The sequence below is a fragment of the Pyxicephalus adspersus genome, chromosome 8 (assembly GCF_032062135.1).
Source record: "Pyxicephalus adspersus chromosome 8, UCB_Pads_2.0, whole genome shotgun sequence".
In the NCBI taxonomy this organism is placed as follows: domain Eukaryota; kingdom Metazoa; phylum Chordata; class Amphibia; order Anura; family Pyxicephalidae; genus Pyxicephalus; species Pyxicephalus adspersus.
Window position 1 is genome coordinate 59,513,378 of NC_092865.1, and position 25,830 is coordinate 59,539,207.

Genomic DNA, 25,830 nt, shown 5'->3' on the forward strand with positions numbered 1-25,830 from the left:
AACAAGTCTTATACTTAAGCTCCTGAATAGGTTGATCATTATCCTGGTGTGTAACTGAATGCCATGTTTTATGTAGGAGACATATTTTGGCATGTAATGAAAATATGAAGAGTTTTTCATGGTTTTCTGCCCCTTCAATTGATATAACAGCACAGCATTCCCTGACAGCACTTCGCTTAAGGAGCAGAAAAATATTCAGCTGTGCTGTCTGGTGGTAGAACCTTGACGATTGAAGCACATTCAGCAAAATGAAATATATATGTAGGAAAACATGAGCGAGCGGAGTCCCCGGAGAGGTGTCTCCTTTCTAATCATCAACTTCTCCAAGACAGAATGAAGAGCCTTTAGGGGGTGTAACTAGAAATTATTAGCCATCTTACCAATATGATGCCCCCAGCACGTCAGCAAAGCCACCAACTGCAAAAGCGGTTTGTCATGGAATAATATCCAATCCACCAATTTGTGCTCTACTGGTGATGGAATGACAAAATCATCATTTTATACAAATGTCGATGATCACAGCCATATACAACTATCTCTAACATTAATATATATATACGCACAAAGAAAGAAATAGAGAGAGAATATATATATATATGATAGATACAACAATTTTGCAGTAACGTGGCACACAATTGGCCAATTTTCATCATTTTGGTGACTCACAGCTTACTGCTATCTTCCAAATACAAGCAGTGACTAATACCTTTATGTTTGATGAATATAAATTTTTCTTTATAAATTTTTGAATGTATGTTGAAGTATAGCCCACACATGCTCTAAATCTCCCTCTTCTACTCTAGATAATATCCTACCATTATTTTTTTCTTTTACCTTATTTTTGTAGCAAGAGACTGTTTTTATGACTTTCTTTGACTGCACGAGGAAGACATAGTGGCTAGGAGATGAAGTCCTACTGATATATCACAGAACTACATCTCCCATAGGCTCTCTCCAATAGGCTCTAGGGCATCAAGATTTCTGTGAAACCCTATGATTCCTCCATAGGGGGTTCATTGGGTTGGTTGAGCTCCCATTTGCTGGTGCCTGCATAGTTCTTGAGCCAAGCCATTCTCCGAGCCAGCAGCACAAGACCAAATATTTATATAGCGCTAACATAATACGCAGTGTCTTACAAAGTCCGTAGTTATGTCACTAGCTGTTCCTCAGAGGGCCACAATCTAATGTCCCACCATAATGATATGTCCTTTGGGGAAGCCAATTTACCCAACTGCATGTTTTTTGAAGAATGTGGGAGGAAACCCATGCAAACAAAAGGAGAACCTGCAAACTCCATGCCCTGGCCAAGATTCGAACCTGGGACCTAGCGCTGCAAACGCCAGAGTGTTAAACACTGAGCTACCATATCTGTCTTTAGGATGGCAAGCCGACTTCCCGCTGTAACGGGAACAATCTTTCAGCCCACCATTAATGTAATGGGCATTTATCCCAATGACACCCAGTGAACTGGTTTTAGCAAGGGTTTCTCAAAATCTGAGGCTGCTTTGAGGAGTTAAAAATGGCAAATGGGACCAAAAGGATCAGAGATTGGTGAATTGTGCAGTCCAGCAGACGAGAATGACCACGCTAAATATTAGCTTAAACTGGAGGTCAGATGCACAATGGGATTTGTGACATATCAATGGGTATTTTTTGTATTTGCTGCCTTTTTACAACAATGGGAAATGTGCTCAAACTAATTTTATTTTTTATAAATAAAGAGCAGGTGCCACAATATGCAATGTTCTTTACCGATATTAATTATATAATTATGATATGTGTGTATATGGTATTGGGTACAATGCCTACAACAGTCTTACCAAGAAGTGAGAATTAATTACATCAGGCTGATGGAAGCCAAGGTAACCCAAGATGGTGTTCAAGTAATACTGTAACCAAATTGCCTTCATGAAACATTGAACATTAACATTTTACAGCTCAAATTAATTTGTGTAAGTTCTTTGTAAATTCCCAAATTGGGATATTTTTAACTATATAAAACGCAAGGGACATGAAGACTTATAAGTCTGAACTTAGCCATGAAGTCTCCAGCGTTTTCTGAAAGGAACAAATGATTTATCAGTTATAAGCGACCACCAGGATGTGATAATTGCTTTCACTCAAACTTCCTAAATTATTAAAGCCTTTGCATCTCTAGAGAATATAAGAAAGTTTACTGAGAGTAAAGTTGGGATAGTAATTATATACGAACAATTCTGAAATGAAAATGTATATGTGAGCATATTGATTGTCAATAGGAGGTTGACGCTGAAACCCAGGCACAGATTAAACTCTATGTTAATATGTATTCACAGGCAGTAAAGTAAATACATCTTTCCAAATATCAGAAACTATTGGGTAATAACGATATGCTACCCCACCTGCATCCAATTATAATGACTACCTTATTTCCTTCCAATTCACTATAGAAAACAATGCAGGCCAACTACATTTGCAGCTTGCATTAAAATAATACAGGTTGATCCTACCATCAGGGTCAATGTTTATGAACATTTTGCTATGGGCGACAATGCTCTGTTCCTGTATCCAAGTTGTCTTTCTGTTCTCATCCTACCACATGCAGCCTGATTTATTAAAGCTCTCCAAGGCTGGAGAGGATACACTTTCATCAGTGAAGCTGGGTGATCCAGCAAATGTTTTGAATCCTGGACCACATCCATTTCAGGTTTGCTGGATCACCCAGCTATACTGATGAAAGTGTATCCACTCCAGCCTCGGAGAGCTTTAATAAATCAGGCTCATGAACTTTACCCTGAAACCTCAACTGGCCATTTCAACCCACAATATGTACAATGTACCGCTATCACAATTAGGGTTCTGCCTTGAGAAATGTCAAGCAGCCATCACTTAAATTTATGCATGTGGACAGAAAATAACTCAAAATTGCTACAGGAGATCAGCTGAACTGAGACATAATAAAGTACAGGAAAATAAAAAGCAATGTGATATTTTTGAGAAATGGAAATTGTTTATGATAATGGTGCTTTGGCAAACTAAAGGTCATCCAATTAGGGTTTAAATCTAATATTTCAAAGACTAAAGCCGATAACCAATTGCAAGCTCACTCTAATTTGTTTCTCTACTCTCATTCCCTACAACTTAAAATTGAATGTCATAAAACCAAAACAAATTAAAAATTTTTTACCCTGCAGCAAAATAATAGGGTAAGCAGCAAGTACAGCTTATTCATCAGACAATTCAATATAAAATATCTGAAATAGTTCTTGATCAGTTTAAAGAGGTCTAACAAACCCCATGGACACGAGCCTAGGACCCATCAGTCTTCCAGAATGCATACCACACTGAAACATTGATAACTAAAATACAGCAGCACTGTACTACAACACTGTGGCAACAAAAAAAACTCAACAAAGCAATTGAAAGCAATAGAAAAATATCAATGTGCACACTTGGAATACATCAATTAAGTACTTTTAGTAAACACCACTTCCAAACAGTCCCCTAAAGTCAGTTTCTTGCCAAAGTTGCAGCTAAATGACATCTTCATGTACAATGCAGGTCCAGTAGTCCTGCGTTGTGCAGGAGGACAGAAGTAGTCCACTTTTTTTTTGGACCGTCAAGCAGTAGTCAGTGAAGAGAGATGGCTGCTGTAGGAGCAAGGAGGTGTTTCGGGACCTTTGTATCTCCCGGCAACTCCCCCTCCCTAAAGAGAAGTTAAGTTACCTCTATGCGGTGGCGGAAAAGGGAGGGGAGGGTAGAATCCACTCCATTGACACACATAGCAGTGGAATGGGGCCTAAAAATCTAAAAATGCGTCCCTATAAGTTAGGACATTTAAAATGAACATTTTCATGATGAAATCCCAGAACACTAGATCCATGAACTAGGGGTAAAATGAGCAACAAGGGCATATGTATTTAAAATCCATGCACCTTCAATGCAGAGGGGTCCAATACTACAGCTTTAATAGGGTCAGTAGAATGTATGAAATTATACTCCGTTCCACCACATATAGAGAGCTAGTGTTCTTGAGAGGTTTCACTTTATTCTTTAAACAATGTCCTGACTATATTAATCACTCAGCAGTGGAAAACAAGTATAACATATACATGATTTACTGTTTACACGGATAGTACCTGAATAGGACCAATATGGTTCCCCAGCTGCTTTACGTCTTCGTATCTGCACAGAACTTCCATGTCTGTTTTCATGTAGAGCTTCCACACTTCCCTCCGTGTATGCTGCAATAACAAGAATAAGACAATTTGTTAACCAACTTTATTTTCCTAGCTGTGCAAAAGACACAATATTTAGCATTATAATGGCATGTGTATGTGAGGAAAATAAACTTCATTTCAGGTGCAAATCACTTTTAATTTTCAGATAACAGTTTATAGACAGGTGAATTTGCCCTACATTTGACCTATTTTTTATCTGCATTCGACCTATTACACTGCATTAACCTCCTTCAAGCAGAGTTTGCATTCCTATGACAGGAGAGAGAGGAAGTTCTGACATGAACAACACATCCTATATAACAGATTGAGAGTAGTAAATATTTAAGTTTTGCAAACTTCTATTTGCTGTTTAGGTTAAGGGTACCTACTGCCTGCCGAAAACTATATGGGGTCTACTTCTACCCTTAAAGGTCTTACAAAAAAATGATATCCCAGTGGGTTGAATGTAAATTCCCTCCATTACCATGCCTCTCACAATGCAACACTTATCATATCACCAGCCAGTTGGAAGTTTTTGTCATGTAGCCATTGCATTGAGATGCTTATTTTAGGTCAGTAGATGCTCAGGATGTTTAGAGAAGCTTCAGCAGGGGAAATGATTGGGAAAACAGAATTGATAAACCCCTCCAAAAGAACTGAGATTCCATATTGTGTTCAGTAGAAGAAATATGATTTCATCAGTCTGCCATACTGAGCACGAACATTGGCCCAAACCATTCCGGTTTTGGGATCCTAAAGTCAACAGCAGTGACCAACAATAATAAGATTTTTGATAGTCTAGACTACCGATGGCCACTGTAGTTCATAACCAACAGTCATAGGTTTTTTTACATGTATTATGGTGCTACCTGTTCCACTATCCTTGGTCTAGACCGAGGGCCTCCGCTGCCATGAAGATGACCCCCACATGGCTATACTACTGCATAAAATCTCAAGAACTTGTTTGAGTGGAAAGTCTTAGCACGTGTGAAAATGTGGAGGAAGCCTGAGGTGATCAATGTCCAATATCTTTGGGTAGCTTTATTTAAAAAAAAAAAAACCCATCAGTATCTTCACTGGCTATTTTATGTTATGTTTGTGACCTCCCCCACCCTCCTCTAAAAAAAACTGATCAGTCATCACAGATCTAAGCAGAGTTTCCTTTAGTGAAATTTACTTAAAATGATATTCCATCATGGAATGCAACATAAATAAAAGAAGCCAACTCCATCTCCCCTGAGGATCTCCTCCAAAGAATTTGTCCTTTTCACATCTGTTTTTTGTTTATACACATTTTTAGAACAGGATCTACAGACACAGATTCTACTCACTAAAGATTTACAGCTGACTGAATTTCACACAAACTCCACAGAGGTAAAAAGAGTTTATTTCTGAATAAGCTGTCACTGTTCTAAAACGAGGCAAGCAGCACCCCCGAAATACAAAAAAAAAAAAATATGTTTTAGATGCACTGTTCTTGCAAGAAAAAAGTAAAAAGATTTGTAAATGTCAAATATGAGAAATCACGTTTATGGAAATTACCAACTGTATTATTACAGAAGCTTAAGGATTTGGATTTGCTGTTTTCTAAAACGCCTTTTGCAAATTTGTTGTAAAAGGTCATTAAGCTGTGATACAGGAGCCATGAATTTAAATATGGATGGAGGACATAGATAATTAAATTGTGAGCCCCTTTGAGGGACAGTTAGTGACAGGACTACGGACTTTGTAAAGTGCTGCCTAATATGTTGGTGCTATATAAATACTGGCTAATAAAAATATTTTGTTGCCAGGAAGTCATTTTTAGTCTAAGGACCTGCACCTGGTTACAGACTAGGACCATCCATAAATGTATAAAGCCAAAATGGCTTGTGGAGGTCATAGGAATACCTTCTTCTTGGTCACAGACCATAGCTGATCCATAATTTCTCCAAAGCCAAAGGAGACACATAAATTGATGAGTCCTGGGATTGGACTGGGCCTCTCGTTTTCTTGGCTTCATTCGACAGTCAAAGCTAGGAGTTCAAACCCTATGTAAGAACTGTTAGTGCTTATATAGGGTTCACAACAACCTCTTCCTCTTCCAGTGGAAGATTTCAAGTCCAGTATTTGCCACTTGGGCCTAAATATGAAATTCTAAAAGCACAGGAATGCAATAATGATGAGTACAAATAGGTCTGAAGAACATTTAAAGCCATTTCCCACTCCTACCACCAGTACATTTTTTTTTTTTATTCTGTTTCTTTAAGAGGTGTCAGATAGAACATAAAGGGAATAAATCCCTCCCAGGGGGACATTGACAGCCGTAAATAAAGTAAAAAAAAAAAAAAAAATGTTCTATCATAGGCAATTGCTTAACAGAACATCCAGGTCACGGAACGGGACGCAATGACAAATCTCTGCAATAAAGATTCAAAAACTGAAAGTAAAAACTCTTAAAAAAGAAAATATGTCTGAAGTTGGGCTGTAGCACAAATAAATGGAAAAAAAAAAGCTGCTATAGAACATAAATATATAGTAAAGCTATAAAACATGTTCTTAACAGCCAATTAACGGTCTAAAATAGTGAAGATTGTTAGGCCGTAAATATTCAACATAATGGCTCTCTTTATTGGCAGCAACAAATAATACACACAGCCAGCAACAGGAGACATTGCGTTATAGCATAGGACCACAGCTGTATGCTTTATGGCTGCCCGGGACATCCATAGAGTAAAATCCACTTGAGATATATCACTTCCAAGACAACACAGGCCGTAAACTGAACAACAGAGCGTCCTGCTGCTTTAAGACTGGATTGCAAACTCCTAAAATGTTATGGTTAGCACTAAACAAAAAACAAAAACTTAAACTGTTAAAGCTTAAGGACATTCTGCTTTATCACATATGCTGTCACCATATTGTTGGCGAAACTATAAAACGTGGCCGCATAAACAATTTATAGATTATGAAGGTAGAATGCTCGTAGTCAGCACAGATATTGTCATAAATCCACACAAATGCATCCTGGGAACAATGTAAAAGGGACAAGGCAATCAAAGTGTTTCCCTAATTGTATAAAGCAAAGGAAATGCATAAACTGTACCCAACTTTTATTGTATTTGTGGGTAATTAATGAGCAAACTTCGGCACTTTGTCCATCCCCTTCCCGAGTTCCCATACCAATGGTCTCGTTTATGGGAAAGTCCAACTCCACCTCTAATGTTATCACACATTTTCTTCTAACAGGCTACACCCAAAACATCCATATTGCAAGCATTATCACACCCTGAACAGTTTAACCTCTTTAAGGACGTCATAAAAGCATTATCGAAATATTTAGATAAATTGAAAAGTTGCTAAATGTGGAAGCCAATAGTTGCAATCTAAAATTATTTTTCAAAGACAAACAGCTAATCTGAAGTATGAACACACTATACACTTATTTATGTCTCCATTCACACTTGTTTATTCTTTTTAATTTTTTTTTTTTGGCTTGGCAAAGAGATGTAATCATTTCCATCATATGTACCAATCCGAACACAAAAAGCTACTTGCCTTTTTGTGATCACAATGCTGGAAAAAAGGTATAGAAATACATATAATGGTTAAAGGAAAACTCTACATTTTATTGTTCTCCTGGGTGGGTGCTGAAGTCATCAGATGTATAACCTTAACCTGTCCTCAATGATAACACATCAAGCAACATTTACAATTCGGGTATTACACAGGGTCCTGTCCATTAAGCAGTCTTCCCAATGACCCCAATCATCTAAATCATCATCAAGCCCTTGAAGACCAACCTGAAGTTTAGGCAACATGAATGGGACATCAGGTTGTCCTCCAAGTGAGGCCCTCAAACTCAAGCAGTCAGTGTGGATGCAATTATTAGAATGCAGGATATATTGTTTGGTCTTTAACATGTCCCTGGTCTCCTAACTATCTCCTGTATTAAGTATCCAGTCTCCAACCACCCTAAGTATATTCACAGCTTCAGACCATTGCACTTAGTAAGTCTACAGTCTCTGATGAGCTTCTGTGGCATTATATATGTTAAATCCTATCCTAAAGATTCTTGGGGATTTTGGGGCCCCTATTACCTCCCATGTTGACTATCAGTGTTCTAACGCATGTTTGTTATATCAACACACGGAACAGGGTGCAAGGGAAGCCAGATGTGTCTCGTTTGAACATTTGAAATTCTTCTCGTAAAAAAATTAGTAAATAGGGCAAGGCACTGACTCCAATGTTTTATTAGACAAGCATTGAAGGAACAATGTTCCAATGGCAAAGTATAAAGTGTAAAAGGGCATTATAATGAAGGGATAAAAAATAAATAAAATACATTGTAAAGGGATATGGGGAAAAAAGGAGATAATAGGACCATAGACGGAATGATGGAGAGAAACATATGTAAGAAGCAAAACTCAAGCCTCTCGTATAAAATCAGCACATGCATTGTCCATCATTGCCAACTATGAAGTATAAGAAAACCGCAGGTATTTAGAGGAACACTATTACTGTAATTTTTCTAGAGCAGCAGGAATTTTGGCTCCCAACAGTGAGGGTTAATAAAGCCGTGGCTTCCGGACTACACTTTAAAAATAAAATAATGTGACTCCTCCTTAGCAATTTTACAATTTAAGGTCTCTTTTTCTTGAGCATCACAGTTCTGCCAAGTAAAACAATTTCCTCTCCTAATGGCTTGGGGGATGGGGGGTGTAAAAAAAGTCTTGTGTTTCACTGAGAAGTGGAGAGAGTAAAGGAAGGCATAACGGTGAGAAGATGTCGAGCAATGGGTGAGAATTTGCCAGGAAGGGGGTGTGATTTTTGTAAATCACAAATTATTAATACACAGACCATTATGCACTAGATTTCTCAGTGGAGACCAATATTAAATTGCACCCCAAGCAAGCAATTAGCACTTCCTTTATGTTGTCAGAAGTGTTACAGCTGAAACAAAATGGAGTACGGTTGTGAGAAGAAGCTGTGAGAGCATTTGGTATGGAAGGTATAGAAGGGGTGCCAAGAGGCTCTGATTAATAAATAGAAAATGATCTTGAAATTAATATTAATACTGTCTGTGTTTTAACCCATGAGATACAAGATAAGAAAAATACAAAATAATACGTAATATAACAAAGGAAACATAACAACATCTAGGCTAGGTTCACACTTGTGGTGAGTTTACCGTTTTCTCACGGTAGGGACCGCTGCCTCTTCCTGCGGCAACTCCATAGGGAATGAATAAGGGCACCAGTGGGTGGTGTTACTACTGCTCACTTCTGCCAGTCGTCCAATCGGCAGATTCTGAGTCTTTAAAAACTAGTGTTGTAGTGTGTGTGTGCGCAGCTGGCAAGCTGCCAGCTGTGGGGAGCTGCGCAGGATCATGCAATTCAGAGACAGGTCTGGACAGGAACATGTTGGAATAGTTGCCCATAGTAAGCAGATTTCATAGTTTGCCCAACAAATGTAGATCTAAATCAAAACTTTTTACCTTCTTCATATTAAATGAAACATAAAATTTGGAATGGTTAACCTCCCAGCCCCCAAGGTCCCTATAGGCATACATGTCCCACAAGGCTCAAAGACTTGGGGTTGACATCAATAGACTGGTGGAGCAGTGAAGCTTATGGTATGGCTGTGTGGAATCAGTCTAGCAAAGGGGTCTAGAAACTGCAGGATCGAAGAATTAGCTAAACTTTACTGCAATCTAATCATCTCCCCTACAGTAGATATGGGAACCCAGTGTTCAACCCAGACATCTTTTGAAGCTGGGTAAGAAGAAATTGTAAGCGGATGACAGGCCCTGTATTGTGAACCAACTTATCAGTAACCACCCAAAAACAGCCGTATGGTTACTGAAAAATACCAGGTGGTGTTGCCAGCTAAAAAGTACTGGTGGAGAACACTGGGAACCAATTGCAAAAGTTAAAACATTCTTGCCCAAATTGAGTTTTAAATTAAAGGAAATCCAAGACCTGCACTTGGACACAAAAACCTAATATTTTATTGCTTAGTTGTAAAGTTTGAGAATCAATTTCTCCACAATGTTTATGGATACAGAGATGACAAAGGGCCTTGTTTTAAAGTAATTTTAATAAGAATATGAAAATACTTTTGTGTGCACGACCTGGGCAAAGGTTCACTTTTAACAAAGCTTCTTCTGCTAAAAAAAATGGGTAATTAGGCAAGACAGTGACCCTAATGTTTGTTGAAATACAGAAAAGGGCAGAATGAAGCCCAATGATGGAAATCAAGGAAACACATTGACAAAGAAGATCAAATAGGAACATCTATATTATATTTAAAATGTTCAAATGAAGATGGAGCTCTCCTTTAAAATCTGCAATGTTTTAAATATTTATAGCTATAATAGCTTAAGAAAAGTGACTCTTTGATTGCACAGGATATACAAGAAATCAGAACTGCTCTACTGCCTCTAAATTCCCACATTTCTGCTCCTATGCATTGCTTAATCCTTCAAGAACAGCATAGACTGAGGAGGAAATTACCTGTGCAATTGGCAGTCACGTCAAGATGGAAAGCTTGAAATGGCAGATCTCCACTAAGCGAACAGCTCTGGGCATGCTGTAATTAGTGTCACCCGTAAACTAAGCAAAGGCAATTTACCTTTAAAATTATTCCTCAATTAAAAGGAAAGCTCAGTGACATGCTTGGCTGGGACGCCCACTTCAGCTTTGCTTGGGAATCTAAGAGGTAATCCGAGAATGGTGGGTGTTGCTTCCTGTGCTGCATAAACGACATTAAAGTCGAAATTGGAGTCTGTCAATCGATGCCGACAAAACTCCATATGCAGTTTGATTGAGCGGGCCTTGGACGCAATGTAGTTTTACTTTGTGGTTCACTTCTAACTCTGATTTTTTTTTTTTGTTAAAACCACATTCTAGCAAAAAGCTTCTTTCTGGCAGATATGTAATATAACACACAAATGTTATGCAATCATTTAAAAATAAAAACAATAAAAAAATTAAAAAGTCTTTATTGTAACAAGTACAAGGAATTGCCTTTTTATTCCCTGTACATAGGAAATCAAATAAAAGGGATGGGAGCAGGCACAGGTCATGAGTGCTACATGAATATATAACAAAATATAATGTAAGGTAATGAATATGATGGAAGGGAGCATAGAGAAACCCTCATTAGTGTGCTGCAGCTCCTTCCTCATTCAATCAGAGGTTGGGGGTTAGGGAGGTGATAAAACGGAACATATAGGACAGAGCATACACAATTACAAGCTCTTTGTCAGGTAGAACAACTCCCTTGAGTTCAAGGCCTTTAAAGCTTTAGGACTGTACGAGAAGTACAATACATTTCTTAATTAGGCGTTGATGTAGTTCTCCAGCCCACCCTTGTGCATTTTGAAGGACCCTGGAACACAGATGCTGGTGATGTTGGAACAACCAAGTATATACTGCCCTAAGAATAAGACAGCAGGAGCAAGTCAACCAGACTTTACAAAAGGTGGAAGGTATAAAAAAAAATATGCAACACCAGCAGCTATATCTATGGCCGTCTCATGACAATTAAGCTGGCTTACTCTGTACAAACGAAGCTGAGTAATTAACTTACGCTTAAAAGTCCAGCAAAACATAACTATATGCTGAGGGCATCTAATCTAGCTTGGAAGTGTATCTTCTAGCCATGACAAGTAAAAAGTCAATACCAGCAGTCATGCAGGCTTTCTCAATCTTATCAACATAGGAGAACCCTTAAAATAACTTTCAGGTCCTAGGGAACTCTTACTTTAAATTACTATACCACACCTCAGTACATTATTGTGATGGTCGTTGGAATGAATGCCTTTAACATTGATGGCCACTGGGAAGAATATCACCCTTACAGAAATAGATTGTGTGTGTCAGTGGCAAGTGACATGAGAGGCACAAATAGCTCATTGCTCAAGGAACCTCTAGAAACCTTGGGAGGAACCGTTGGGTTCCATGGTATCTTGGTTGAGAAACACTGACCTAGAGTATTTATGCAATAAAACAGGTAAACACAATTCCAGAACAATCCTATAGATTTGGGATAATCATCCAATACTAAGTGACTTCAGACTTCCAAGATTTTTGTTTTTGTTTTGAGAAAATTATATATTATTTATTGTCTAAGTCATTAGATGGCTGGTGCCCCTGTCTCGGGATTCATCTCTTTCTGTTGGCAACAGCTGTAATGTCCACAGCTTAAAGAAAAGTCAGACGTTTCTACACAACTAGAGAAAAGAAAGACGATATAAATTATACACCGCCCAAACCATCAGGAACAAACTAACACACAGCCCTGATTAACAGATGCGCCTGCATTACAACTGGGAAACATGCCATGGTAACAGGTCTCAGGAACTACTTGCTCGACACAGTTTGTGGGAAAAAGAATGGAGCGGCTGATCTTGTTAGACGCACAAAGAATTGGGAGGTCTGTTACAGTTTCTTCCACTTTGCTGTCTTGGAAGAGCGCTTTAATTAACCGAGTCTATCTAAAGACTAATGTTTTCATGGTAAATGCAGCATGAACATTACAGGGACACTATTAAGACATACGTTGCCGTCAAAGATGAAGTCTATAAAGCATTCATTGCTTCAGCCAAATCAACATTCACTATGTGATTTGGTGAAAACGCTTGTTTTATATTCTCATCGGGCTGAGGAGCCGGGCACTGGTTCACAATCTATGTCATTGGTGAAATTCCCTGAATTCAGAATAATGCAGTGTCCTCCCTAGCTCTTTTTAGCTGGGTGCACCACCCAGCACTATTCAGTAACCACCTGGCTGTTTTTTGCTGGTAACTGAAAAGTGTGGTCATAATACAGAAGCCGCGACCCGGAGAGAGGAGAATACTGTAATGCCCCCTCCTTTTGGAGTCCTTTCATCTTTCTGGGGAAAATGGGGGCAGTACCATCCTTAAAGAGTATCTCTACACAAAACATTTATTTTTACAATTTTGTTAAAGCAAAAAAAGGTTGCGATCTATGCTAGGTTTCCAATGTCCTGCTCAGGGTGATCTATCCTCTATCTGTCCAAGGAAGAAGTAATGGTGACAGGTTATGACCAGAACTGGAAGAGAAAGGAAATCTTCCATTGGACCTGGTTCGGGGGAAAAGATATAGAAAAGTGTTTGCTGTTTCCACATTCTAACCCACAACTATAGATGTTGGCTTTTGATAATCTATGTAAAATCTGAACCTGGCCAGATATTAATAATGGAGCCTCCAAAAATTACATACAGTTTGGTTTATAATTTACCTAGTTAGTAGATAACCAAGTATCACTTTTTTGTGAAAAATTGAAAAGATGCTGCCGTGCACCACTTTATATAAAATCTGAGATATATAAAATTTTTAAATCCAGAGCTGCAGGACCTCCCCCTTGTCACTAGATGCCCTCGGTTCTCCCAGTTTAATGACAGCCAGTGTCATTCAACCCATTTCCTGTAAACAACTGATGTCACGGGCCCACCCCTGGGTCCATAGAGACAGTTTGGAAAAACTTACATTTCTGTGAATAGAAAAAACAAAGCAAAGTGACTTTGCAAAGAAAGAACGGGCCAAAGGTGGTCATGTAAAGCTGCAGTTCTGTTTTAATTACTTTATTCCTAAGGGGATCAACATGTATACAATGCTGCACAGACAAATAAATAAGAAACGTGCCATATCACAGTTATGTGCTGCAATCTTTATCACAATACCAATATGGGGCTGGAAAACAGCTTTATCCTTTAAATGATGGCACACAGCAGGAGATGGTACATGCTGCTCTTGGATACGTCTATTTTAGTCAGTGTTACTGGGAAGAGATTTCATTCTGATACAGTATATACAGCATCAACCAATTTAAATGCATCAATTTCACTTGTATTGATTAGACGCCACCAAAACCAAATTAGGTTCATATATGATTAGTTAGAAGACCCTAAGGATTGCTGTCTTTTATATACCAGTGTCAGAGAACTGTCATGCTTCATATAAAAGTTATTTTTCTCATCTGCAGCCCTCAGTGGCTTCCAACAGTGAATGTTTTCAAAGCTTCTGAGGAGAAGCACATCTTCATTAATTTACGGCAGGACCTTGGATGGTATATATACTTAAGGGCCATCATCTATTTTTCTATCCAGAAGGACAGAGATATCTTTGTTCGTCATCCAGGGTCTAAATCTACTTCCTGGACTGGGAAATAGAACTAGAAATGACACTGTACTGTAAATCCCGGTCCCTGATCGGTTCTTGGGCTGACAAACTGTGGCCCGCGGGCCAAATCTGGCCAGCAACACCTTTTTTTTTTTGGCCTCCAAAGGAAACCTAAATATGAATTTCAGCTGGCCCGCTTCTGCATTTTATATAGCACCGCTACTACAATTCCCAGCATCACCCATGTCTATGGACCAGCGGGCTCTCTGCCTATATGTGGCCCCGAATTTGACTTGTATATTGATACAAGTAATGCCGGGAATTGCAGTAGCGGGGCTATTTCAATGAAGAGGGAGTTCCAGCGGCGGGCCATTCATAACATTTAGCCCTGCATTGGCTGCGTCTGGTATTTCCAGCAATCCCCCTCAGATACACATGGAAGGTGCCAGGGGGCTTTTGGAGTTACAGGGGCTTCTTGGCAACCCATGGCCTTATGTCATAAAGCGGTGTCTCAGGCTGGGCGTAGCCTGCTGTTATCCAAGAGATGTGGGTGGTGATTGCATCAAGGTTTTAGATCTAATGAGAAGGAAAAACTTCCTCAATTTTTTCACTAAATTTCAAGGTCGGCCCATGACTTTGTCCAAGTTATAATTTTGGCCCCTGTGTATATTTGATTTTGACACCCCTGGTCTAACACAAAACAGCCAACTGCTGCAGCCACTCATTTAACTTGCTGCAATTATAGAGAGAAGCTATGATTGTTTATCTTAGTACAAGATGGATTGAATTACAAATCATTTGCATGGTAAACTGCTTCTAAATACTTCAGATTTAGAGGTTTGTCTGGAGTTCAGTTTAATTCTTCTATCATCCTATTTCCCTGCACAAAACATGTTAAGCTACATTCCTAAATAAATCTCTGATCATACAAAAACCCTGCAAGAAAATTAAGTAAACCATGAATAGCTACAATGTATCCTGTAGAGTGTTGAGTGTTCACCAACTGATTTTATGTGTTGCCTGGAGTTGCACTTTAAAGCAGAATCTCAAAAGGTCACTCTGGAATTAAAATATGTTCCTGCTTCTGCTTGCAGGTCCCTTTGTTCTACCCCGTGATTTAAAGGTCATGGATTATCCCAATGGGATGTGCATATTCAAATCAGGTTTATATTACAAATGTAATTAACAGCGACATTGCAAAGTACAAGAGAATGTGGGAAAGAATCCCCAGCAAGATTGCTAGACTGGAACTCGACATGAGACCTTGTACAACCCCGATCCAATCCCGCCTTCCCTTCCTGGAACTAGTGGCACAGTATGTAAGCATCCAGCAAGCTAAATACTCGTTATTCCAGCAGTAACCAGAAACAAACAACTGCAAGACAAAACATGCGTACTAGACTATCTTATGAAAGGAATAGCAAAGCGTCCTAACTTCAATAACAGGCTTTAGATTTCTTTTTTAGGATTTTTTTCACCTTTCCTGTTCTAGGATGACAACGCACCATTTAGGGTATTCTCTGGCGGAGACCCGAGTCAAGTGTTTAGGAATGCAGAACACCTCCACCGTACTCGTCTCCATACCATTGTGGGGAGGTGTCGTGCAGTCCACAGTGAACTGGAAACAAAGCTTACTAATACATGGAGAACAAAACGTTATCGTTTATTTAATTTCCGCTGGGATCAACTTTTGTTTTTATTTGTTTATTAAATAGGTGTCAGACCCAAAAGTAGCAAAACAGGTAACTGTTAAGGTTTACAAACATTTTATAATTACCTTTCAACCATTCTTTTAATATCACCCTTTAAACCTAATAATTTCCCTCAACATACCCCTAATCTTAACATAACCCTTCCACCCAATTCCTTACCTAAAAGTATCCCAAAATCTAAGGTTGAGAGTGGGGAACTTAGGTGTTGGGGAGGAATGGTCAACTCTTGAGAAGATTTGCTTAAGAAAGGATGTCAACAGATTGTATAAATACATAAATGTTATAGGAAACTTGGTGGAAGGTTGGTAAATTTGGGGTCATCTCAAAGGACACAGGGCCATTTGTTAAACCTGTAGAAACACAGAAATGATAAATGGAACTATGAACATATGAAACTCCCCACATGTAGATCTTCCATCTAACCAATGGTGTGGCACGTGGACTCGATGGAAAGATGGAGAAAAAACAAAACTTGACAGGCCAAGAACTGAGTATCAATGTTTAGGATACTTCCCCATCCTATAGTCCTGCCTTTTATAACAATCCACAGCTCAGCTGGGAGTTCTAGGACAGGAAGATCATATTTGGAAAATAAAGGACCCAGTAAAAGGCAACTCCAGGGCATCCATAAATAGCCAAGCCTTTTGCCAGAGTCTTGCCCACCTTGCTCTCTAAATATTGAGATAGCACCAACTCGAGTGCACTAGCATAGTATATGTGGAAGAGTCTGGCTGCTTTAATGCCTTGATAGGTTAAGTTTTGAAGGGTTTCTTCAAATAATTTAGCAAAACTAAACAAATTGAAATCAACAGACTATAACTGTGCTGCTCCTGCAATAAACCATACTTGTGTGACTTCCATAGACATACACACATACCACAGGGAAAATGTTCAATGACCGGGTCAGCTAGCGTGTCAACATATCTCAACAACTGTAACAGTGCAGCTCTGAAAGATGCAGCGCAAAAAACAAACCTGGCTAAGCCCTTCACACACACAAGGTGGCTAATACAACACCTAATAGAGCACAGGTGGATTGGATACAAACAAAGCAATAAGCCAAAAAAATATTGGCTTTTAAAATGTCAGCCTTCATATTAGGGTGAAAAACGCAGCGGCTCAGCTTATGTACAAATCATGCATTATACATTTCCTGTACAAACCCATTCTGGTTGTGCGATGTTTGGACAGTGCAGGGCTCTGTCTATACTTCCAGCTTGTAATGCACCCTAGACAGATATAATCAAGCGGAAAGAGCTCCCTGTTGTGTCATAATCCTTAAATCACACAGCTGTTCTCGCTGCAGCAAATGATAAAATGTTCCATTAGATCATTGCAGGTTATCAATAAGAGGTTAAACGCCATTGGAACATCTCTAGACATCATCCGGTCTGTTCTCATGGGAACAGGACACCACGGGCCAATCTCTGCTACCTGTCAGTAAACAAGTAAATGTGACCATCAACCGGGCTGGAGATATTAATGGGTGGAATGCTAGGTCACCGTGCCGTTATTAAAGAAAACCTGATCTAAGGGACATATAAAAGATGCCATAGATGACCTTTCCTCTTGGAAATGTTAGTTGCCTGGCTGTCATACTGATTTAATGCCCTCAATGCCTCCCAAATCACTGAACTAGAAGAAGAATGAAAAGAAGGAGCTTTGATTCTTTAATTGGCGAGAACCAATTAGGTTTACTAAACAGAAAGTTAAGCAGGGGTTGTCTCAGCACTGGTAAGTGGTAACTTCTTTTTATGATATAAAACATGACTGATGAATGAGAACCAATAGAATGATGAAATACAGGAATGCATTCATAAATCAATGGTGCAGCAAATTTAAAAATCTTAAAGACCTATTGAATCATATTCTCATAAAATGTACATATAATAACGCTCAGCATTTCCAGGCTGTAGACATCTATGAAATGATAACCAGTAGACTTTGCTTGAATTGAATGCAAAGCTAGTCAAAAGTCAAATGAAGTAGTTTGGAATGGTTCCTGGTAAGGACGACCTTTCACTCAACAGATGTGAAGTAAAGGCATTTTCATGTTCTCCAATGAAGTAAGATTAGTTACATGCCTTTGTTTCAAAATCCCATTCCTCATATTGTTTCACTTCCTACTTGTTGACAAGCCTACAAACTGGAAGTTGGAATATCTCAGGAATGGGAGCTATAAGGATATCTTTTGCTTCCTTTGACTACCCATTTTAGGACACAACACAAAGGGAATCCTCCCCCAAATTATAGTAATTACTGCCTTGGATAGTTGGAATAGGAATATTTGTCTCCTCTGGATATTTTACCCTCCCTTCTTATTTTTATTTCTTAAAATAAACATTTTCACTGTATCAAGAAAATACCCACCGGTACAAACAGAAGAGTGAATCTGCCTAGCACAGACTAACCCTTCCCAATCTATCCAACAATGTGCTTTATTTATTTTTGCATTTACTTTAAATGGCCTCCAGAGCTCAACTTCCTCCCTGTAATTACCAAAATGTGACATTTCTAAATACATTTTCAGAATTCCGTTCTGATTTATTTAACCACCACTATAAATGTTTATAAAAAGGAATCAATTAAAACAAGAAAACAAATGTGCAGACCACTACTTTGGCTTAATGAGTCCTAAGCGATCGATGTCTGAAGACCTGGGCTGAGGAGAGGAATGATGAAGGAACGCTCAGCTACGAGCAGGGTGTTCAGGAGAAATTAAATGAAAAGAAATCTCTTTAGCTTTTATGGACCTTGAAGGTCAATGAATTACAACAGATGTGCCCTGGTTTGAACCACGAAGACTGAACAAATGATAACTGCTATTGTCAGACTATATCAATCGCTGCCATATGTCTGCATTGGCACCAAATGGAAACACTAATCAAATGCATTACAGCCTTTCTGCAAAACAATCACAGACATTTCTTTGCAGTCCAAAAGAAAATTATTTAGGGCACAAAGCAGTGTGGGCAAACATTTCTATTGGATGATCCTCACTCAGATCTTATGCTGGCAAGGAACATAGGCTGGCCAACTGCTGTTGAAACTGGAATTTTTCATTATATATCATTACTGGACAATCACCATTATTTTTGTTCCTCGTGGGTATGGTCAGTTCAGGAATAAAGCCCACCCACCAGTTCTGCTCCTCCTACACACCAGTCTTCTCCCCACACCTTGGTGCCCCCAAAATATATATTTAAAAAAAAAATCATTATGAAATGGTAGTTTATACCTCTGTTTTAAAGACATAACAAATTTAGGAGACAATCCCCCAAAAATTCCATTGCAGTTTTAACCAGTTGTCCCATTAAAAGATTTCTCTGTATCTCCTTTTCCATGGACAACTGTAAAATTCTGGAGATTTTGTTTAACAGTAAAATAGCATCTCTCCAACAGGGACATGAGAACACAAAGTAACCCCTCACAGGACTTTAATCTTTACAATGCAGTATTCTCCCCAGAAGAGGAGTGACTGCCCCTGTATTGCGATTCAAGTTTTCCATAAACAGCCAGGTGGCTACTAAAAATTGCCAGGTGGTGCGCCCGTATAAAAGCTGCAGGAGTGAACACTGCAACGAAACTAGAAATTTTGTACAAGGGCTGCATTAAAAAATCTAATTCACAGCAGATTTATGTTTTAGATGGGGTTTTAGATTGTATTGCTAATGGTTTCTTTCATTTTCAGTGATGTTTTGCTCACATTGAATCCCATTATTAGTTTTAGTAATAAAAGAGACTAGAGGATCTGGTGGGAATATTTGGACACTAAAAGTAAACAATAAAAGGTATCATGTGATTTAAATAAAGAATCCATTTCAGATGGTGCTGGCTTTTAACACAAAATATCAAAGCATCACTTTAAGGTGACTGTCCCTATTTGATGGAAAACTGCTTCTCCCAGCAGCGGTTCTCATTACAGAAGCTGATAATGCTCTCTCTGGAGGGCGAGAAAACAGGTGAGCGAAGCTCACGAGAGAGTCTCTAAGCAACTGAGCGATTATGTAGAAAACAGGATTGCAAGCAAATGCAAAGAGGATGCTGGGGCAGGTGCAGAGGTGTCAGAGATGGTTAGTAAAGCAGCAAAACATCAGTGCCCCGCCAAAAAGTGTCAAGTATGTCTCATACAAGAACGAGAAGCTCATCGAAAACTATGTATTCAATATATGTCACTCAACAATGGCAGGATGACTAATGTTATCTGACTGCCAGTCACACTGCATTAAGAGGACAGGACACAAAACACTATTAACCTTTCCAGGGAACGCACAAGGTTGTTTGCAAGAAACCACCGAGAGCATTGAGAAATATCTTGAAAAATGTAATACAAGAATGCCGTCGGGGAAAGCAAGACTTGCTTGAAAAAAAATATTGAAAAGACAAAGTAAGTCAAAAGGGTAGTCATCAAAAATGGCACAACATCTGAAGGATAAAGCATACCAGGACAGGCTCCAGGAAAAAAGGGGACATGAAATCCTAAAACGCACCAGAAATAAAACAGCCAATAAAAGTGCCAATAAAGTCAACCAGTGTCCGCGCCACAGCAGGTGTGATGCAAAGAAACTGATGTCTGGAGACTCTTCTGAATCTATTTCCTGGTCACAGTGTTCTTAGGCATGTTCAGAGTAGATGAGCTTGCAATGGAATAACAGCTTTCTCATGCATTAAAGAAAGATTTGGTGCAACCGGGGAATCCAGCTTGCATCCAACCCAACAAGCTGTTGGGTTTCAGAGTTTTCTCCCTAGTCTCTTTTAGCTGGGCGCACCACCCGGCACTTTTCAGTAACCACCTGGTTGTTTTTGGCTAGTTACTGAAAAGCTGGTTCACAATACAGGGGCCAGGATCAGCCTACAGCTTCTTTAAACCCAACTTTAAAAAAATTCTGGGGAAAATACAGTCCTTACCCAACATTCAGCTACTAGAATAAAAATAAAACAAATGGCAGAAACTAGAGGTTTAAATTTTTTTAATGGTAGGCTATCATGTCTGTAGCACCTTTTCTTATTCTAATCCAGGAGTCAACAAACTTTTTTGGCTACTAGGCCTTTTTGGGAGGTCAAGAATGCACACTAGGCCGGACTCTCTCCCGATTCCCATGCTGATGGCTCCGCCCCCGTCAGAAGAGGGAATGTCCCCTTACCAGGGCGGGGGAAGTGTTAACGCCGGCCACAGTAAATAGGGGAGGCATAACAAGGAGGCTCAAGAGCTGCATGCGCCTCCAGAGCCACGGGTTGCTGACCCCTGCCAGCCGGGATTAGGTCGAATCGACCAGGGGGATATTAGACCGGAACAGACTACCGGCTGGGTCGTATTTGGCCTAAAGGCTGGAGTTTGCATACCCCTGATCTAATGCTTACCCTTGGGTCGATCTTCTTGCACAAATCCAAGCCATTGTAATGTAAGACAATGCAGAAGTCCCACATTAACCCATCTGCCTGCTCGTCATCCTTTTTCTTTGTAGGAGTACACTGGTTCTATGCACATACACGGGAATTACGTCATCCAGGCCCTGCAAATCAAGAGGCAGATTTGCAAAAGAAGACTGTCAGAAGATGAAGTGCTGGCAAGGGATGGGAGTGCTGACACTTAGTGCAGGAATGAATTACAGGGAGAGGAGGATGGTGTCCTTGCTGGATGGAACTGCACTAAATTTTAAGGGTGCTATGTGGAAGATAAGACTTTTTCCATACAGGTTTACATTTTATCCTAAAAATGCATAGCAGACACTGATATTATAGTTTTGTTTCAATAAACCTCCCCTTTAACCCGCCAGAGGCGGCTGCTTATAATTTAGATTTCTTTTATTAGCAATTCCGTCATGTTCCAAGCCATTCGTGGAGCCTAAATCACGCAAAGGTTGGGAATCAATACACCTTTTGTACCATTAGCGATTAGTATACAGTAAAAGCTCTTTTATTTTTTTTTTTCTCTCTCAACGCTCTTCAGGGATTAAAAAAGCATTAAAGTGACTGAATGCCACTGACAAATAACAAGCAGGATCTAGGGTATATTTTGGGAGTTATGAGGAAAGATAGATGAGAGGTGACATCCCAGATAAGAGCTTTCTAAGCTAAACAGTCAAGGCTTAAGAGAGAACTCTAGGCAAAACAGAAGTACAGAAAGTAGATTGCTATTTACTTGTCTGCTTTTTGTTTAGTGAATAATAATAACACCTTAAATATTATATAATGATGTCTAAAGCCCATGCCCACCCATGTTATTGCTTTCTGGTGTAAATTAGCTTGTATTTAACGGTTAACCCTCCAGGACTTTAAAGTACTCATACAATAAATTGATCGGCCCCTTTGATCTGGATTTTTAATCACCCCACAAACATAAAGGCTTTTCAGTCTCCTGCCTTAGTGATATAACTTCTTTTTGGTAGTCATAGGAGGCCAAATCAGACTAAGCCATTGTGATCAGAAATGCAAATAAATGGGACGAATGGCTGCCTTTGGAGAAAACCTACATACCTGACACTTTTGGTAGCTTATATTTTGTATACCTCTTCTAAGAGCAAAAATTACAACTAGAATATTTTTTGGATGAGGCTTACACATTTTCAACATTTTTAGGTACCTAATTTTGCTTTGGCAGTTCCTGCGCTGGGAAGATCATACAGGGAAAGGGAGAAGCAATACAAAGAATAGATGTGTAGCAACGCTCATGCACCAAGAAAATAAAATCAATATAAGGGGCCAGCAAAGCGATAACGGGATCATCAGTCTGCTGCTTTTTATTAACCTATGTACACGTGCTAGATTTTTGTAGCTGTAAAGGATCTTTTGTGATCAATTCCAGCCAGAGTACAACAAACAGCATTGTTTAGTTCTTTGGAAAAGGGAGAAGTAAGTGGGAGGCTCCCTGCTGCGTCCTCCACTATAGAAAAGTACGCTGGTCGCCGATGGTCTATCTGACCAAGGGAAGAACACTATACACTTGATAGATTTGCGAAGGACACAATCTAGTCTGTCTGAACAATATCCTAGCATGTGTACGTAGATTTACAGTCCAGTCACATGTATGAGGAGGGAAAAGATCCGTAAATGTTACCTAAAGAGATCAGTCTGTGTTGTATTAAGTTTCTAAAATGACTAAATAATTTACCCTCTAGTAGTTATGACGGGACCATTGACCTACTAAAAGCCTCAATGAAGACACAACATTAAAACGTCTTTTGTACCGGGGAAGCAGACTACAAATAAAAGGGTCCTAACCCTTCCATATCCAATACAAAATAAAAAGAATATGTCGGGATAGGAGATATCCAAATAGTAAGATAATAAAGGAAGAAACACTCTACCGTTGTGCTTTTTCCAGTTTTTCTAACTCATCTGCTTTAAAAACACCATGAACAGGATGCAGGAGCCAAGATCGGAATACAATACATCTTCCAGAAGAGTAATGTCAAGAGGGAAAAAAAAGTCTTCCGAGATAATGAACGTAAGGACAAATGGGGAAAAAATATCTTAGAAAACATAAAATCCATTGACTGGCCTTGGCGTTTTGCATTCACCTAAATGCTTTATATCCAAGTCATTAGTAAGACCGGAAAGGTCAAGCTGTATTAGGTAAAAACATCTAATCCACTTGAACATCGGAGATGTACATTTGTAGCTTCCTTAGAGGCAGAAACCATTTAAATGCTGATCAGTTTAGTCCTGTTCAGGAGATACAATTATTTTCAAACAGAAAACAGGAAATTGAAAAACACAAGAATATTTATGAATATTACATTCTAGGCTTCCCACCTCTACATTATCTCGCCAGACTGGATAGTAAAAACCTATTATTGCTATTAACCCTGAAGACTGTAAGGTAGTTTGATAGAAGAGGTTCTAATCTATATATAAAAAGCACAGAAGTTCTTCATTTAATGGATCACAGCAACAGGTTCATGCTGTAATCTGGTGGTGGTCAATTTACGTGATTGTAGGGGGGCTTTAGTGCTACCCCTGAGATCACCAATGGGCATAACATGACAATAACTAATGGAATACTATGGAAAGTAGTCACAGATTTGGAGATGGTGATAAACACAGAGTATGGGAGCATGGTATAGGAATTGTTGGAGACATGCCTCAGAAGATAGCCACTCCTCATCATTACAGTGGAACTACATTTCCCTCTGTTTCTATATATTTGCTATACAATTATTACTTCTAAGGATACAAATTGCCTTTGCCTCTACTGGGGATTATATTAGGTTTCTTAAGAAACTGAGCCGGCATAAAGTGTGCCATACTAAGATCCCCACTGTGAGAACAATACTTCTATATTCTTCTAATTGCAGTGCAAACAAACCAGGAAGACTCTGCCCAAATATCAGGCAAATATATACAAAACAAAAGGCTTTCTTTCTCACATATATGGCTATCCCTCTTAACAGGACCTAACAATACCAAGTGGCTGCTCCAGCACCATGTACTGTTAAAGGGGTGCTGTGTTTATTTTACAGATAACATTACCTTGGGACTAAGCTTGTGAATAACTATATGGTTTGGTATTGTATGGTATACCAGGCTGTACTTCTGCTTTAAACTCACTTCCTGTGAGTGCAGGATGACCTGGACCCCCATAGCACCTGGCACCCACAGTAGAATATGGTGTCATCATATGAAGAAGATGGGTGAGAGAAAAGCGGAAACTGCTCTATAATAATAATAACAACTTTTTCCCTATCGTTAAATCCTGATGGAGACAGAATCAAACAACACCTACTGTTTCCTCTCATATCTCCCTTTTGAAAGAGTTTTTTATATTTTATAATATATATATATATATATATATATATATATATATATATATATATATATACATACATACATATATATATTTTTTACCAGTTAAGTACCAGTACCAGTTTTTTTTACCAGTTAAGTATAGACTTTTTAAATCTTTTCTTTATTCTGTACTTTTTAGCCTGCAATGGTATATATGAAGCTTTACTAACACTTAAAAAAAAAAAATCTCCAGCTTTTTTGTGCAAACTGTATTGCAGATTAGCAAAACTTTGAAATGGTAAAATTACTGTATTGCTAATCATCCCGTGTTCCAATCAAGCACTTGATTGTAATCTCTATACTATAATATGTGCACCGAAAAATTCTGATTACAAATTTCAGAGCTTTCTGAGATTGCGATTGTTGAGCAAAACAGGAAACAACCCCAAAAATTGCAATGAGAAATATACTTTGCTAGCAACTTTATCAGGGAGGGCACAGGAAGAAGCGTTCTCGGTGACCAGATCCCGAGTGGCTGTCAGGAGGAGGGTTATCACATGGATCTAATTACATTAATGTTTGAAGTCTGCTTTCATTGCCATGGTGTAGGCTTCCAAATCATAGTTTGATATTTGCCACGAGACCAATCCCAGCATTGCTTGCAATAACTGGGCAGCGTACAGGCTGATTCCACCCAAAACCATTTGGTGTTGGTTTTTGCACGGACTCATATGCTGGCTTGATGTTTCTCTTGGGCACACTTGAAAAGGTTTTACCACTTTAACTGCAGACTACAATGCCAAACCACACTAATCCTGTGCTCCTATCTCCATCCAATTGCTTCCCCCAAGTAAAGCCTCCCAAATGGCTGCCAGCATTCTGTTTGCATCTAGTACTTGTTTATACATAAGAGTTTCCAAAATTATAACAAGACTTCAAGCTTCCAACAAAATTATTTCCAGGCAAACTTCACTACTAAAATTGTGCAATAAGAAATGCTTCAAAGTAATGCCAGCTTATAGAGGACTGTCGCCAGAGATGAACATTCATGTCAAGGGAAAATCT

The 25,830-nt window shown here is 39.0% G+C and overlaps 1 protein-coding gene across 1 annotated transcript in view; it reads right to left on the reverse strand.

Moving 5' to 3' along the window:
- The window catches only part of PTPRG (protein tyrosine phosphatase receptor type G), a 324,449-nt gene that overhangs the window by 252,588 nt on the left and 46,031 nt on the right, over nucleotides 1-25,830 (reverse strand). The window contains exon 2 of the mRNA XM_072421218.1: nucleotides 4,119-4,223. Within this exon, the coding sequence (XP_072277319.1) occupies nucleotides 4,119-4,223 (105 nt within the window). The remainder of the gene's footprint in view (nucleotides 1-4,118; nucleotides 4,224-25,830) is intronic.